The sequence below is a fragment of the Callionymus lyra genome, chromosome 8, assembly GCF_982586985.1.
Source record: "Callionymus lyra chromosome 8, fCalLyr1.hap1.1, whole genome shotgun sequence".
NCBI lineage: Eukaryota > Metazoa > Chordata > Actinopteri > Syngnathiformes > Callionymidae > Callionymus > Callionymus lyra.
In genome coordinates this window covers 22625749-22643439 of record NC_141825.1, presented here as the reverse complement: position 1 = coordinate 22643439, position 17691 = coordinate 22625749, and the positions used below count along the sequence as shown (strand labels likewise).

Sequence of the window (17691 nt, the reverse complement as noted above, 5' to 3'; positions counted from 1 at the left end):
TTTATGTGGTTAATGTTTGTAATATAACATATATTTGTGTCACAAAAGCTTCTTCGTTTTTTTCCCTCCCGCTGAATAGGACATTTGAGGAAAAGAAACACGAAGCTTGTAAGTGTTTATATTCAAGCCCAATATGTAATAGATGATTTCTTGCCTTTTTTGTTACATTTGTAGTTATCTTTAAACGTATTTGTAAAATTCTGAGTTTTCAAAGTTTTAAAATACTCTGTCCAGCAGGGGTCGCTCCTAACCATGATCCAAACAACGGATCCTTTGGTTAATAAGTTAAATTGTGGTTAAAATTAGTCGTCAGATTTAATAAAGAAAAACATGTTTGTTTTTTGCATACATGTATGTAAACATTGGTGGCTGCTTTGGTTTCTTAGTTTGGTTCATTAACCAATTATTCACAGGATGTTAATATAAATTGTGTTATAATATATTTAGTCACAAACGCTCCTATATAGTGTTTAACAAATGAATAAACTGCAAAATACATCAATTCTATGATTGAATATAAGAAATTATGCTCAATTATGCTCTAACCTATTAGAACATAATTTTTGGTGCAAGTATTACTGAAAATTAATTTAATTTCTTGTCAAACTGTTGTTACTGTTGAAGGGTTTACCATTGATTTGAAGAAAACTTGCCTGCGGATCCATTTTTACTTTGTTTTGGTGGGTTTTGTTCAATTGTGGAGAAGGAAATGAAATAAAGCCATAGTATGCCCACTTCAAAATACTTCAGTAAAAGTATGCAATCACACCACGAATCCTTTAGGGTTGCCCTTCAACAGGAAATGTAAAAAAGCTTGCCATCATTTTGATCACAGGGAAGATTGTCTATAAGTAATTAAAACCCGAGACATCAAGAATAGTTAAGTTACATCAGGTAGCAAACAGATAAGTGGTGACTTTTTAAGATAAAAAAAAAGTGAACTCCCTTTGATTAGATATCTCTGTTCTCTTGCGGAATGTCTGGATGTTTTTCATCCTCCCTCTTCAGAACGTTGTATAACCCAAACCTATGATTAAAAAGAGTATCAAGTCTGAGTTTACCAGAACTGTTTCTACTGTTTCAAATGATATAAAGGTCCGAACTAATGAGTCATCCAATAAGTCATCATTTTTTTTGTTGGTAATTTTTACTCATTTGAATGAAGTTAAATTCATAAGAATGATGTTGTGTGTGTTCAAATGACTCAAGATATACCTGTGTGTTATGGCTTGGCCTGGAAGATGTATTTATCCTACACAGTGTTGGTTTATTCCGTGCTTAAACATTCCTGCTAAATTAATATAAAGGAAATGGTTTGTCTTAGCTCGGATCATTGTAAAGGTCTGTTTCATATCTAAAAAGTCAAAGTGGTATTCCAGGGATATTGCAAAGTGCATTGGAAAGTCAGACAGAATATCACCGGTAATCCGAAAGAGGAAAGGACGAGAAATCCAATAAAGTGTAGTCGCGGAGAGCAGGGATTTAAGAGATAATGTTGTATTCCAAATATGTTATTTAGAAAATCAATTTTAGAACAAAACCAAAAAAACATCTGAGCATTGTTAGATGGCCCAAACAAAAACTCCAGCAATGGAATTTAAGCTTCAGTATCTGTTAGTTGTCTAATCAATATCAGATAAATTGCCTTGAACAGAGAACTGTTACAAACTGCTCTGTTCACGGTGGATTATCACATTTATTATCAACACATTCTAGCTATCAAACCATGTTTGATGCTCGTCATGTAACTGATAAGTGTCATGATAGCAAATGTTTGTAGCTAAAGTATTTCAGCTCCACTGACTTTGCTCTAATATTTAACAATTATACCAAACAGTGTATTGTTACAGTTGTTGCTACTGACTCTACTTCTTGGGATTTGTTTTCTGCTTTAGTCCCTCTTCATAGTATTGATGACAAATTGAAAAAAAGATAAGTGAAGTGTGAGTTAGAAATCTTTTTCTTCATTCTCATGTTATCCACTAGCGGCCAGACGAGAAGAAAACAACTTCTTATGTCATGCTTCCTCTCGGGCTCTGATATTTGAGGTATTAACTCTGGACCTGGGTCCTCCCCTTGGATACCTTCAATCTAGAAGTAACTGAAAAATGGCTGAAGAAAGTCAACAAAATACAGAGCATTGACAGTTTCTCAGACGGCTAATTTTCAAAAGATGGGCAAAAACCAATGTACTAAAATGCCCCAGGTAAATGTATGTATATTTATTGATAGTGTAATGGTTTATCTCACGGGTGTTAAACCCACACTTGATGAAGAGAAATCTAGCGGAGATGTGAATCGTGACATCTTAACAAGAGTTATGTCATTTAGCAATTCCAAATACAATCCTAATATGGTCAACCCATTCAGCACAAAATTGCTAACTTCACTTACTTATCAACACCTACTATGTGTTTGTTTTTTTCCATTTGACTAATGGACATTTGTGTAACATTTAAAACTTGTTTTCTGTTAAACCCTCTGGTTGAATTATGCAATTTATAATGACCTTGTGGGCTGCAATAAATTTGCAAAAAGGCTACAAATGGCCTGACTTTGAACATGTCTTGTTTACCTCATTCTTCCACCAAAAGGGGGCACCTTCATCCGGGTTTTCTAGTACTTTACACTTAATCTCTCATAAACCCATATATCGTCTTAAACAAATGGGATTTATTTTACGTCATTTGTGATGGGTTTTTTTTAAGTAAAAAATGTTAAACAAGTTATATAATTGAGGAACTTAAAAGACGGATCGAAAACTTTGAAATTTTTAACTACAAAAAAAAACGAATTCAGTTTAAGATCCGTAGGATCCAGATAAAATGCTTATTTTGGGGGGATTTAATAGTGGTTTGCGTATCGTTTGTCCGTAGACTGGTTTGAGAATGACGTGCGCGTTTCCGTCACGTTAAAGACAAACCCACTGATAGAGATGAAGCGTCTCACAGTAGCAGCCGCTCAAGTCTCAGGACTTCAGGGGAGGAGATTTCTGGACTGTGACATCATATTTAACGGGGACAGAAAACGTGGAGACAACCTTGTCGCAGTCACAGTGTACACTTGTTTTTGTGTGGAAGGAGACACACAAATGTTAGCGCTGCGAAATAACTCAGGTGTCTAGAGAGCAAACTGGCGGCGCGCTTAGGATGCAGAAGTCTCCAGTGGAAGATGCAAACTTCTTCTCCCAATTCTTCTTCTGGTAAGAGGTGTTTGTAGAGAGTTTGTTGCGTATTTGTTATTCCAAAACTGAATCACAGTTTTCCTGTATGTACAGAAACTTGATTTTTTTAGCATCCAAATTATTGCCATTGTGTTGTGAAACTGTTGAGAAATTCTCGAATTCTGATTGAAATGTCGCACTTTCGTGTGATGTTTCTACCTTGAGCCTATTCATCGTTTAATATTAAACTGCAGTGACGGTCTTTAAATATCTAAACGAAATATTGCCTGTCTATACTGTACTGTCTGAGCTTTTTCAACCTATTTTTTTTGTCAATTTTATTTATTACTATATTAAAGTAATGTTGATTAACATACCATTAACTTAAACTTCAGGTACAGTGTGTGGGTTTTGGACTTTGGTGACCACATCACTGTTAAACATTTTTTTTTATGTGTACTGTAATTTATTTCCGCTTTATTAACTCATTCTTCAGGTGGACATCACCACTGCTGAGGAAGGGCTTCAGGAAAAAGTTGGATCTCTCAGATGTCTACAAGGCTCCGTCATATGATCTGGCAGACAACCTCTCTGAGCGACTTGAAAGGTTTGTGCTGCTTGTGGTTTTACTCCCTGGATTCCTTCACTGACATTTAGATTGTTGTGTTCATCCTAATTAAAATGAAGGTTATATGTACTGGTCACTTATCTGAACTTTAGTTTGCTACAGAAGCATACATGAAAAGAAAGTTTGCAGTTTTTTATATTGATAAAAACGTAATCCAGTAACTCTTTTCAAATATACAATCTTCTGTATTCAGCTACAAGTCTGTGGCTGTGTCTCCCAATGTGGCATTTACTGATGTTTACAGTAGCTGGTTAACCCTGCTGTCCTCAAAGATGGGCAGAAAATATGGGATGGCATTTAAAAAGCCGTGACAGGAACCAAACCTGTTTGTCCAACAAACACTAATAAACATGAGAAGGATATGTATATATTTGTCCATATCTATATATTGATTTATATCCATCTATTTATATATTCTTAAATGTTCAACTCAATACCAATATTCACAAACACATTCGATACCTTATACCATTTTCGTTAAAAAAAAATTCCCCTAAATTTAAAATAAAAAGAAAAATGCATAAAAATAACCTCTGTTACAGCATGTTCTGCTAGTGTTATTATGTAATGAGTCAAACGTGATTACTTTATATCTTTCTCTATGTTGCCCAACAACGTCAACAAACGGCTGCTCTTTATGTGTGGTTACCCCGGGCCCTACATCACCCTGAGGGCTGCCAACAAGCTATTTACTGTGCATGGGTGTTTAAAGGCTGACCTTTTACAGAACAGGCTCAGTGCCCACCGGTTGATGAACGAGAGGTGGTGGGCAAACTTACTTTCATTATTTTGATCAGACAAACAGTAAAGACTTCTGGGAATGTGAACTTTAGCTTCCACTGAACCCTACTGAGATCCACTCTATCACTCTGTAGTCGGGGGTGGTGGGGGTGCTTGGTTAGCATGAAAGGATCGTCAGCTCTTTTTTAGCCAGGCCAGGAGTATATGATCCGATCTGTCCTCTGGGTGTTCAGGTGTGCTCTGATCTCGTCTTTACAGAGAATGGGACCGAGAGGTGGTCTCTGCAAAGAAGAAGCCACGGCTGATGCGAGCTCTCTCCAGATGCTTTCTTGGTCCCTTTGTCTTCTATGGCATTCTCCTCTACTTTGGGGTGAGGTCTCCTGTCATGAGAAAATCATGTTTGATGCATTTATTGTGATGAATAATCCCTCAATATAGACCACTAGAAACAAAAAATACCAAAAATATGGAACTATTACACTAATACTGATTATAACATTTTGTTACCTTTACTCTTGTATGCTAGGAGGCTTCCAAGGCGGTACAGCCACAGCTTTTGGGTCGAATCATCGCCTCTTTCGACCCGTTCCATGCTCCTGAGCGGAGCCAAGGATACTACCTTGCCCTGGGACTATGCCTTCTCTTCACTGCTCGCTTCCTCCTGCTGCAGCCGGCCATCTTTGGCCTGCATCACCTGGGGATGCAGATCCGCATCGCGATCTTCAGTTTGATATACAAGAAGGTATACATTTGGGGGCTGTGGTACCAACCATTTTCAGACTTGCACAAAGTGCAGCCGGGGGGGAACATACGGCATTTCTCTATTTTTATGTAGCTCTCATTAGGTCAGAGAGAAACTAAAGATGTCAGTTTTAAAAGTAAACTTTGTTTAAGTCAATGTCGATTTGAGGTATAACTTTACTTTTTCCAATGTTTTCCACCATTTTATTTGGGATATGGTTATTTTTCAATCAAATGTTACTGTTGTTTAATTAATAATTAGATTATGTCTTAATGTCCAGGTACTATCACACGTTTTAATGTATTTTTTCTTTACAAAAGTTTAAAAAAAAGTTTTCTGTCTTACAATAAATTTCAACATTCACAGTATATAATATGTGTAATATATTCTATTGGGCGTCATTTTCAGTTTAAAACAGCAAAAATGAAATGGCGTGACAAAAGTATATTTTGTCATAACGCTGAATCCATGAAGCCATAACCTTGGAATCTTTGTCTCTCAACAAGATGTTCCAATATATAGTTTTACTAATTTTAGCTATTTAAAAAGCTTGTTTTTCAAAGCGTCAAAGGCTAATGTAACCTTGAAGAAAATCGAATTCTTCCTCCAAACTCAAGCCACTTTTATACAGTTGTAATCAATTCATAAATTAAATAAATTATAAATCCAAACAGATATATCCCCCTTTTTAATCTTCACTGGATTACTCCTTTGTCGAACTTGCACCACAATAGGTTTAAGAGTATCCAAAAGATCTCCTTTAACACCAGTTGCATCTTAGATTCTAAGATAAGACGACTTGATAATGTAAGATATCACAATGCAGCCAATGTAATTGTCTAAACATTCCTGTTTGTTTAGTGTTTTGTCATCAACATTTTTGTGAAAGATCTTTGCTCCTTCATCGTCTTCATATGAACTCGCACTTGTTGTCCCCTTACAGACCCTGAAGCTTTCAAGTCGAGTGTTGGATAAGATCAGCACAGGGCAGCTGGTCAGTTTGATGTCCGCACACCTCAACAAGCTGGATGAGGTAAACACTTGAGTAAATACTGTTATTGAAAGATTCTTTGCTCAAAGAAAACATTATCTTTCAGACTATGAAGCTAATATGTTAGCAAGTCAATGGTCCATGATGTTTTATAGCTACAAAACAGTGTTTTCAGACTGGAGGAAGCTAAGGGGGAGTTTGTTATCTCTACAGACAAGATGAGGGAACAGTGGAGTGACAGTCACACCCTGACTGGGTTCAGTGAATCCATTTTCCAAGCAAACACTGAGGGACAGGTCGAGGAAGACTCACGACACACTGGTAGCTACGTAGAAACGATGTTAACATGTGATGAATTGATTAGATTTTTCAAAATGCTTCTGTGCTGGATGCACTCCTGGCAGTCAGTCAGTCAGTCTGAACTGAGCGTGGCCTCCAGTCTCACACACGTGTTGAATTTGAAAACTCTCCGCCACTTTCTTTGAGACAATTATCACCATGCTTGAATGTGCGACGCACATGTGTTTGGATAAGAGCTTCTCTTAACAATGTAGAACTCTTCAAAACGTTAAGCCTCTAAGGACAAGAAGTCGATACCAAAGTCATACTTCAGGTTACAGACTGTTTGGAAAAAATACATTTTGTTTGAGCCCACCACCTTGTTGGCTTCAAGACTTTGGCCCCTAGTATGATTGAATTTGACACCCTTGCAATAAAGGATCTAAAGCTCTGTACGAGTGAAACTACAGAGCATTAAAGAGGGAGAAGCTTAGAGTGGCAAGTTTTAAACCACATGTAGAAAAGATTTTAAACGTATAAAAAAGGTGGATATCCACGATAGTGCTGCTGTACTGTCAGTCAACTTGAATTGGGGGACAGCCCCACAAAATCAACACAGGTACTCACTCTGTCTTCTGTCTTTCTCAGAGCCTGGGTCTCGCTCACTTCATCTGGATCACCCCTCTGCAGTGTATTCTCTGCGTGGGTCTGGTCTGGGAACTCATCGAAGTGTACGGATTCTGCGCCTTAGCGTCGCTCACGTTGCTCGGAATCATCCAGGCCTGGCTCTCGCAGAAGATGGGTCCTCACCGGTGGGTTTGGCACAACCTATATATTAAAAAAAAAAAAAATGTTGCTCACAGTTCCTACTTTTTGTCACTCTCACTAGAGCCAAACGTGCCGGGATGACCAGTCGTCGTTTGGCCCTCACCTCGGAGATCGTGGAGAACATCCATTCTGTGAAGGCCTACGGATGGGAGGAGGTGATGGAGACCATTATTAAGAACATCAGACAGTACGTTTTTTTTTGTTTAATCATCAAATATGTTTTTGATAGCATTTTTAATAACACTGAGATTTTTTTCAAGACCTTGCCTGAAAAGACAATGACCTTTAGAAGTGTTCTTACGCAGCCACAACATCAGATCTACATGTTGCATGACAAGGAAAATAATGAGAACATGCTGGTGTCAACAAGAGAGTGATGGTTAAACTCCTCAAGAAAGAGAGTTGGATCATGGCTTTCATGCTTGGTTAAAAAAGTTTTAGAACAGCAACATAAAAGGCAGTAAAAAATATAAAATGAGATTTTATTTTGAAAGTAAAAATGGAATTTTGATCTCATTGACTCATCACTAAATGAAAAAATATACTGTATATAGTGTTACATTACACTTTATAAATATTTCAATCAAATTGAACTTTTCTGTATTTTTTTTAAATGTTTAATAATTGAATTGACCTGATTATGACATTTTAAGTAATGTTTTTTCAAAATAAAAGTCAGTAAAGATGTAAATAATCAAGGTTTTTGTAAAGTAAAATAGAACATTTTGCTCACTTGACTGAACACTAAAAGTGTTTATATAGTTGCATGTTGACCTTTACAAATATAGTATAAAAGTAAATATAAAATTATAAATATAATTTTTATATACATACAAACTTTTCCTTTTTCGTTTTTTTTATTGGTCCTTTTTTTCTATTATTTCCAAATAATAAATAAATGAATTTCATGATGACATATTTACCAATAATTTTAGGTTTTCATGGTTGTTTTGTGTGTGTTAAAGGAAAACATCTGAGTATCTACAATAATTTGATCATTTATTCTTTTAAAATGTACGTGTTTCATGCACACAAGCATGTACATTTATTTTTGGAGTTGAACAAACTATAACAACGTTCCTTCTGCGGAATAAATAAAAATGTAGATCAAACTTTAATTTGTTTTATTTGTTTATGACTGTTTTGTAATATTCTATGCTCAGCTGAGTTTTCATTTAATGTGAACCACATGCCTGATGATATAACAACAAAAAGAAACAAATCCGCTTGAGAATATGGCTTTAAATCGAAATAATATTGTTAAGTTTCGTGCTGAGTAAGCATAAAACCATGCATCATGATGTTTCCTCTCACTTCTCAGGGATGAGATGACCCTCACCAGAAAGATCGGCTCACTGCGTTACTTCTACAGCGCTTCGTATTTCTTCTCCGCCATCTTGGTCATCGTGTCGGCGATTGTGCCGCACGCGCTCGGGGAAGGCATCATCCTGCGCCGTATCTTCACCACGGCGTCCTACTGTATGGTGCTGAGGATGACGCTGACACGCCAGCTGCCCGGCTCCATACAGATGTGGTACGACACTCTGGGGCTGGTCCAGAAGATCGAGGTGCGTTCACTTCGGGTTCCTGTGTGTTGTCACTACTTTTGTAAATGTTGAAAATGGGAGAGAACGATCTGACTGGTCCTGCAGGATTTCCTGATGAAGGAGGAGTACAGAGTGCTGGAGTACAACCTGACCACCAGCGATCTAGAGCTGGTCAATGTGTCGGCTTCTTGGGATGAGGTACGCTGGACTCTTTAAACAAATATGTACCACTTTGAGATGGAAAATAATTATAAATCATGATGTACATTATTATTATTATTTGACCTGATACTAAGGTTGTTTGTGGCCTCAATATGCATTGTTTTGTCTTTGTATATACATATGAAATTAAGTCAGAAGAAGTTTTTACAAATGGAAAAAATGTATAAATTAACATATGAGGGTTAGGTTAAGAAAATGCATTAAAATGCACAATTGTTTTAGGATCATGAGATTAAATAATAATGATATATATATTAAAATAGATTTAAAGATACCGGAGTATACACCTTTTTGATTTTGTTTAATAGACATCACAAGAATAATAATAATAATAATAATAGCAGACTGTCTGGATTTAAAGATTTTTATTTTAAGCCCTAATTTGTCAAGTTCATGCTTTTTATTAGGAATGTTGTGTTTGACAAGATCATTAGTATTAGATGATATTCTTATTAAATTATGTTTTTTTAATTAATTGTTCCATTGACAATATCATTGGAGTTTAATTATAATCAGAATAAATGACATTTATTTATTTGTCATTGGACTGTAGAGCTTCCCTCGTCCTTCCTGATCAGTGAGACATGAAGTGAATCGCTAACAGACAAGTGTGTGCTCTTAAAGTTTAACTTCCTCTGCCATCTAAATCAACAGACAGAACACTTAATCCATCATCGTGATTGAGTCGTATAATCTAATCTCCAGTCCGAGGCTGTAAAGTCCCGCAGGTGTGATTTATGAACGATCCAACACCGTGAGAAACGTCCCGCGGCGCTGGATCTCTTTGCTCTGGATAATTGATTTTCGCCACTTTACCAAACTTTGCTGGGAACGCCACTGAAGCACCTTCTCAATCTTAGATGTCTTCATTCCCTAATTCTCTGATTATCCTGCGTCCTTTACCTCTTCCTGGAATCTTCCATTTACAAATGAATGGGAGGAGTGTACTCTTTCTTTACTGCTGTCGGCACGCACGTCATCTTATTTGAATGACAATAGAACGGGGAGAAAAAAGTCTATACAATGCTGAGCAGAGCCCTAGTACGTCACAGAGGTCAGTCCGTGAGTCAAGCAGAGTGTTGTACATGTTGTCACCTCTTTATCTCCAGGCTGCTGCTACTGCTGGATGGAAGATGAATAATCCCATGTATAGAACTTTGATGGGTTTAGAAAATGGCTTCACGTCGACTCGCTGACCCAAAACAATGGCTTTGCTGGTGGTATACAAAAAAAAGGATTTTTAAATCAGGCTAGTCTTAAATGATGTCATTTTACATTAATTTATTCTATGATATTGTGTGACAAATTTGACAAACTTAAAATGTTGAGGCTAATGTTTTGAATTATTATGTAATTCTAAATGTATTTAATTTATGTTATTGTATTGTTTTTTATTTATTTCAATTGAATTTTTTTTTGACAAATCAATTGTGTTAAAAAATATGTATATAATATATATATTATATATTTACTTGAATGAACAAACTTAAAATATTGAGGCTGGTGTTATATTGTGTAATTTCTAATATATTGAATTAATTTTATTGTGTTTTAATTGAAAAATGTTTTGAAAATGTTTAAGGCTAGTGTTAAATTGTGTAATATTCAACCGTTTTCTTTCCTATTTGAGGTGTGGGGGGTGTTCACACCTGATGAGGGTGGGAGGCAGGGGACACCCTGGAAATGTCACCAGTGTGTTGCAGGACTCACACAGAGAAACATCCGATGCATTCACTCGTTTATCAATGTTGTGACTTTAGTGTCTTTTTTGCAAGATTCAACCGCATCTGTTAAAAATAATAAATCACCTCATGTAGACACTTAATTCTTATAAACATCAATATTTTTATATTCCATGAACATGAGTTGAAATGAAAACAAATCAAGTATTTCTCAACTTTTTTAGGTGAGATTAAAATTAATTAACTAGATCAATTCATTATGGATCATAACTACCTGTTTTTTTTTTGTTTGTTTTTTTATTGACGGCACGTTATGTGGCAAGAATAATGTATCACTAATACTGTTTTCATACTGTGTTCAGGGCATTGGTGAATTGTTTGAGAAGATCAAACAGGAGAATAAAGAAAACGGACATGCAAATGGTGACTCCGGGCTTTTCTTTACCAACCTCTACGTGACTCCAGTCCTCAGGAACATCAGCTTCTACCTGGAGAATGGCAAGATGCTGGCAGTGGCTGGATCCACTGGTGCGGGAAAGGTTGGTCCATAAGAGGGATATAGAAGCGTCACCTCATCTCTCACTTCCATGTTCCCCCCCCACGTGTGGTCCAGAGCTCCCTGCTCATGATGATTCTGGGGGAGTTGATGCCGTCGGAGGGCAAAGTCCGACACAGCGGTCGCATCTCCTTCTCGTCGCAGACGTCCTGGATCATGCCCGGGACCATCCGTGACAACATCTTGTTTGGACTGACCTACGACGAGTATCGCTACACTTCCATCATCAAGGCCTGCCAGCTGGAAGAGGTGTGTGTCACTAGTTGCTTTAATTATTATTATTTAGCATTATAGATGATGGATGGATGGATGGATATACTATTCTTGATTTTACTTATGTCATTGTATTATTTTTTACTTATATAAATATTTAAAAAATGTTTTGTTCAAGAAAAAAACTGTTTCATATATTAAAAAAATAAAAAACTATATATATTAAGTTTAATTGACAAACTTAAAATGTCCATTTCTTTTGAAGTTCTTAAAGTTTACCCAACTTTTTAACGAACGTTTAAATCACCTGTTTAGTTCTAGTTGTTCATGTTATAACTATAAGCTAGTATAGATGACAACAAAAGTATATTTGCAAACTTTTATCAGATTTTTTACTCAGTTTGAAAGGCTTTTCTTAGCTGTTGGGAAGGTTCAGATTTCCACTGACCACATCTCCAGCCATTATGCCTCCTCGCTCGCACACTGACACACACATCCTCGCTCTCTCATTAGCCCCAGTGTTGAGTGACGCTTTCTCCGCACAATAATGCCTACTCTGTTGCCATGGAGACACAGTGGCAATATGAGCTCCTCTGATTTTTTACTAATAAACATGATAACACTGAAAACTCTTATCGTTTGGCGAGATTTTTTTTTTTCCTTGGACGCTTTTAAGCGTATCAGTCCTTTGATCACAAACTCCGCTTACAGCGATGAAAACTATTAAAAGATCAAAGTCGATGGAAAGTTTTTCATCAACAAAACTTTCTAGCTAGCTTTAAAACACATTATTATCAAAAATATATATATAATTTCTGGCTTAACATTTAGATACGACTTAAATTGATCCTTAAAACTCAAATATTTTATCCTATTTGAGTGAATCCTTCCTCTAAAACACTATTATCATGATTCATTTGGGGGTTAATAGCGTCGTCAGATGGACGTGGCCTGAGGCTCCGACAATACTTCAGTGTTTCTGACTAAAACACCAGGTGTTGTCATAGCAAACAGAGGATTTATTGTTGCACTTGTCAATGCAGCGCATCACCTTTGTTTTGTCATTTAGGTCCAGACGTGCAAGACCTGCATAGCAACAACTTGTGTTGTAATATTTTTCAATTCATTTTTATTTAAAGTGTAAGTAAGTAAGTAAGTAATATTTATTTATATAGCGCTTTTCGAGACCAGGGCCTTATCATACTATCTTAATATCTTAAGACGTTTTTATTTGTTCAGGCTTTTCCTTGATTTTCTGGAACTCCTGTTGTGTTATCAGTTTTATCTTGATCTTTAAAGTATATACTTTATTGAGTATTGTTTTGATTGTTTAACCGCTTTGTGACCCTGGTCTGGAAAAGCGCTATACAAATAAAAATGACTTACTTACTTACTTATAACAAAGTTATCTCAAGACACTTTACTATAGAGTGGAGAAAAACTGATCCCAGCAACTCAATAATGAGTGAAGCACAGTTTCTACAATTATATTCATTGGTTGTCCTGTAACAACATCTTACCTCAGAGCATCATTTCAAGTATAATTGATCATCGATGACCTCTTTTTTTTTCATCACTATAAGAGTCGTTAAAGGTTTAGGTGTCACTCCGGCAACCCTACTAGTTTTCAAGTGGTTTTACAATTCCTGTCCATTGTTGCCCTCCTCCGAGTGAAGGCAGGGTACCATGGGTGGTCTCTTCTACTCTACTTTGTTGGGTCAGACACACAACCTGTCATTTTACTGTGTAGCTGTTTTTGACGAGCTCTCAAACAACCTGTTAACTTGTCGGGAAGCAGCGGAAGTGTCGGATGAAAGGATGGGAAGTTGTAAACCGTGATGAGCTCTTTTATTTTCATCAAGTCAAAGTGTAGCATGTAGCATATGTAGCATCTGTAATGTGATGTAATGATGATGTCATCATGAGTCCATCATGGATGTGGTATTCCATTCAGATTGTATCCTTTTTCCTCTTTTGATTTATGATTGTTTTCTCCCTATCTTTCTATCTATCCTTCCCTACTTCCATCCATCCACCTGTCTCCCTCTATCGTTCTCTTCTTTTACTCTTCCTGTGTCTATCTCTGCCTCTCTTAAGTTTCTCTTTTTTCTCCCCCTGTCATTCTCTCCCTCACCCTTTCTCTTACTCCCTTGCTTTTCTCCTTCTCTCTTACAGTTTTCTCTGCACCCCCTCATTTCTACAGCCTCCCTTCTTGATCTCTCTCTTTCTCTCCCTCACCCTCTCTTTACCTTCTCTCCCTCTCTCTCCCTCGCTCTTTTTTCTCACTCCTTAAGTCTCTTACTGTCGCTCTCTCATACCCATCCCTAGTGCCCCCTCTCTTTGTTTCTCTTCTCAGTGTCTGTTTATCTGCTTTTCTCTGTCTTTTCCTCTCCCTCTCTCACTCGCTTTTTCTCTCTAACTTTCAATTTATTTCTCCCTCTCTGTGTCCTCCCCTGCACCCTGTTTTTCTCTCGCTCCTTCCCTCTTTCTCTCCCTTCACAGTCTCTTTCTTCTCCATTAACCTTCTTTTTCTCTCTCCTTCTCCCCTTCTCTCGCTGGCCACCCTCCCCCCCTTTCCTTTTTTTCTTTAACATATATATTATTGTTTTTGTTTCTGACACCTGACTCGCACTACTATCCCTCTGTGTTATTAGAGTTATAGATTTCCGGCTCATTTGTGATTATTGGCTGTGTTTGTGTGAACAAGGACAGACTCGCACACTGTGTTCAAGGAAGGAACTTTTGACAGTTTGATTTGAGATCACGTCTGCTCTGATCGCAACATGTTTTCATTCCACGGTCCTGATAAAGAAGAGATTGCTACTTTGAACACGGATGATTTGTGCGAGTGGACGTCATACTTCCACTGACCTGTTTGTTTGTCACTTCAGGATCTTGCCCTGTTGCCAGAGAAAGACAAGACCCACCTCATCGAGGGAGGAGTGACCCTGAGCGGGGGTCAAAGAGCCAGAATCGGTCTGGCAAGGTAACACACCTGTTTAGTTTGAATAACTTGTCACCAAATATATATATTTAGGATCTGGAAAAAACCTGTTGGTTCCTCACACAAATCATCTTTTATCCTAAATATAAAGAAGAAGATGAAACTAAATAAATACCTTAACAGACATTTTTACAACCTTTTGGAAATATTGACTCAAAGATTTACAGCAGAGGAAGTTTAAAAAAAGAAGTATCGACTGATGACAGTTTTATCACGTCAGAGTCGTCACTTTTATCTGTATTTGACACTGAAGTGTTTTATAGCCTCATCAAGATTGTATTATGCTATCATTGGAAAGATGACTCACTAATGTGTCATTCATAATTTATCAAGTATAAATAGCCTCTCAATTTCAACAACAATGACGGTAAGAACTGCTGTTTTATGTTTATTTAGTTATGTATTTGATTTTTATTTTGACTTATCAACTAAAAAATTTGACAAAACCAAACCAATTTCTAATCTTATCACATTACAGATATTTCATAAGAAGAAAAAAAAGAGACAGGAAGCAGTATTCATCTTTGAGAGTCCACTAAATAAAAGAAAAAGAGAAATGAACTAAAATATGTTTTGGTAGTTTATTATTTTATTACTAAAAACTCGACAAATTTATGTTTTTCTGGGCTCTCATATGATCACATGAATTGCAATTACTTATTGAAAATTATTGATTTTAACTTGAGTTAATCATATATCTTAACTTTAAACTTTCAGTTTCGCCAATTATAGGTTTAGATAAAATAATGAGACGGATCTTGATTCAATACATCTCTAGTCATATTACCTCTAAATACGTAGTAAAATGAAATGTGGTTACATTTTTTTTCTTATTCACTTGTATGTAACTTTAACGTCCCTTTTTTATTTCCTCACTTGTCTGTGCTTCTCTGTCAGGGCCGTGTATAAAGATGCTGACGTCTACCTTCTAGATGCACCTTTCACACATCTGGACATCGTGACGGAGAAAGAGATCTTTGAGAAGTACATTAAATGATTATCTCACTTTAGTCTTTAAATTGTTATAAATGGATTTGTTTATTTAAAGTGAATGTTTAAAACAACCTTAAAACATAAGATTTTACTTCAAACTTAAAAACGATTTTAGGTGTTTATCATAAGTAGTGTATATAAGAATTATTGTCATATTGTGTTTTAAATACTGGATGTTAAATCTCGTAGAACTATCTGCGTTTTTCCTATGTAAGCTTATAAGGGATCTCAATTCAGGGGCAATGATATGATATATTGTGATACTGTAGGAACAAGGATTTATTTGTAGTATTATCGAGTACTTGACTCTGGTGTTGCAGAATTTACAGACCACATGACTCTTGACAAAGTCAGAACTGCTTCTATTTTTTTTGAAGCCAAAATATGTCCAAACATCAGCTTTAAAAGGTGCTGGAGTCACTGTATCCTCTCGTCCTCAGTCATCGCAGGGATCTCACAGGATTTCCTTGTTCCTATAGTTGCGTAGGATGGAATGACTGCTGCCATCTAGCGGCTGGACGTTTAAGCGCAACACAAAATGAACAAACGCTTTGGATATACTGTATGTATATTAATTGTAATTTTTAAAATCAAATTATTTTTAACAAACTTTTTGAAGCATAGAAAAAAAAAGTGTTTTAAAAGACCAACTCAAAAAAAGAAAATTGGACTCTGTGCTGTTGAATATCAATACAGTATAGTATTATGTGTACAGTACAGTATAGTGACAAAAAAACATTGCAAATATGTCGCTGTATTGATATTTTCTAACAACTCTCTTAGCTCACACATTCACCTGCGTTTGTGTAGTTGGTAGTTTCCTTATAATTGCTTACGTCAACTATTTCAGGTTCTTATCTTAATCATTATTATCTTCATTGGTCACTTTATCATCAACATTCATCTTTTTTAGCATTTAATAAAGTTTTTCTCTTTTTAGAATCAAAGTTCTTATATCATTACTCATCATTCCAGGTGTGTCTGTAAACTGATGGCGGCCAAGACCCGGATCGTGGTGACCAGCAAGCTGGAGCATCTGAAGCGGGCGGATAAGATCCTCCTGCTGCACAACGGAGACTGTTACTTCTTCGGGACTTTCCAGGAGCTCCAGGCTCAGAGGCCCGACTTCAGCTCGCTCCTCCTGGGCCTGGAAGCGTACGACAACATCAACGCGGAGCGGCGAGGATCCATCCTGACCGAGACCCTCCGCAGAGTCTCCGTCGACGAGACCGCCGGCCTCTGGGGCGCCGACCCCGTCCGCCAGTCCTTCCGCCAGCACCCGCCTCCCAAAATCATCCCCGGACCCCCCGTAGGAGGAGGAGACGCCCACCCGGAGAAAAGAAAACAGTCGCTCATTTTAAACCCTCTGGCGGCCGCACGTAAATTTTCCTTCATCGGGAACTCCCAACAGACAAGTGCGCCTCAGTCCTCCGCGGGTGAGGACGGCGTCCACGAACACTCGGAGAGGAGGTTCTCGGTGGTGCCCGAGGACGACCAGGTGGAGGAGGTGCTCCCCAGAGGAAACGTCTACCACCACGGTCTGCAGCATCTGAGCGGTCAGAGGCGACAGTCGGTCCTGGCGTTCATCACCAAGTCTCAAGGTCAGGAGCGGCGAGAACAGATGCAGTCGTCCTTCAGGAAGAGGCTGTCCATCACGCCGCAGTGCGACCTGGCCACCGAGCTGGACATCTACGCCCGCCGCCTGTCCAAGGATAGCGTCTATGACATCAGCGAGGAGATCGATGAAGAAGACTTGGAGGTGAAGCATCTTGATTTGATGTCTCTCATCTGTATCTTTAAACACGAACAAGGAAACAGACATAAAGCTAACATCGTCAGAATACAAAGAGCCACGTGTGACCAAAACTAGTTCAGAAATATAGAGTATGATAATAGAGTATGTAGAATCAAAAGTTGGATTTATTTTTTTCATTGGAAGAGATTTTGATAAAAGTTTACAATGGAAATATTTATTTTCACTCATGTCAGTTATACAAAACACCGTTTAAAATTGGAAAAATTAACTCTGGATAATTTACTTACCACCAATATACAAAACATATAATTATGTTATACATTTTGAGTATAGGAATTTAAAAAAT

The 17691-nt window shown here is 37.4% G+C and overlaps 1 protein-coding gene across 1 annotated transcript in view; it reads left to right on the top strand.

The window, feature by feature from the left end:
* Positions 1-3012: 3012 nt before the first annotated feature.
* cftr (CF transmembrane conductance regulator) overlaps positions 3013-17691 on the top strand; it is a 29913-nt gene continuing 15234 nt past the window's right edge. Inside the window, exons 1-14 of the mRNA XM_087796817.1 lie at positions 3013-3202; positions 3660-3770; positions 4791-4902; positions 5059-5274; positions 6218-6307; positions 7193-7356; positions 7434-7559; positions 8694-8940; positions 9025-9117; positions 11186-11362; positions 11437-11628; positions 14484-14578; positions 15494-15580; positions 16565-17348. Of these exons, the coding sequence (XP_087652943.1) occupies positions 3150-3202; positions 3660-3770; positions 4791-4902; positions 5059-5274; positions 6218-6307; positions 7193-7356; positions 7434-7559; positions 8694-8940; positions 9025-9117; positions 11186-11362; positions 11437-11628; positions 14484-14578; positions 15494-15580; positions 16565-17348 (2547 nt within the window). The 5' untranslated portion in view covers positions 3013-3149. The remainder of the gene's footprint in view (positions 3203-3659; positions 3771-4790; positions 4903-5058; positions 5275-6217; positions 6308-7192; positions 7357-7433; positions 7560-8693; positions 8941-9024; positions 9118-11185; positions 11363-11436; positions 11629-14483; positions 14579-15493; positions 15581-16564; positions 17349-17691) is intronic.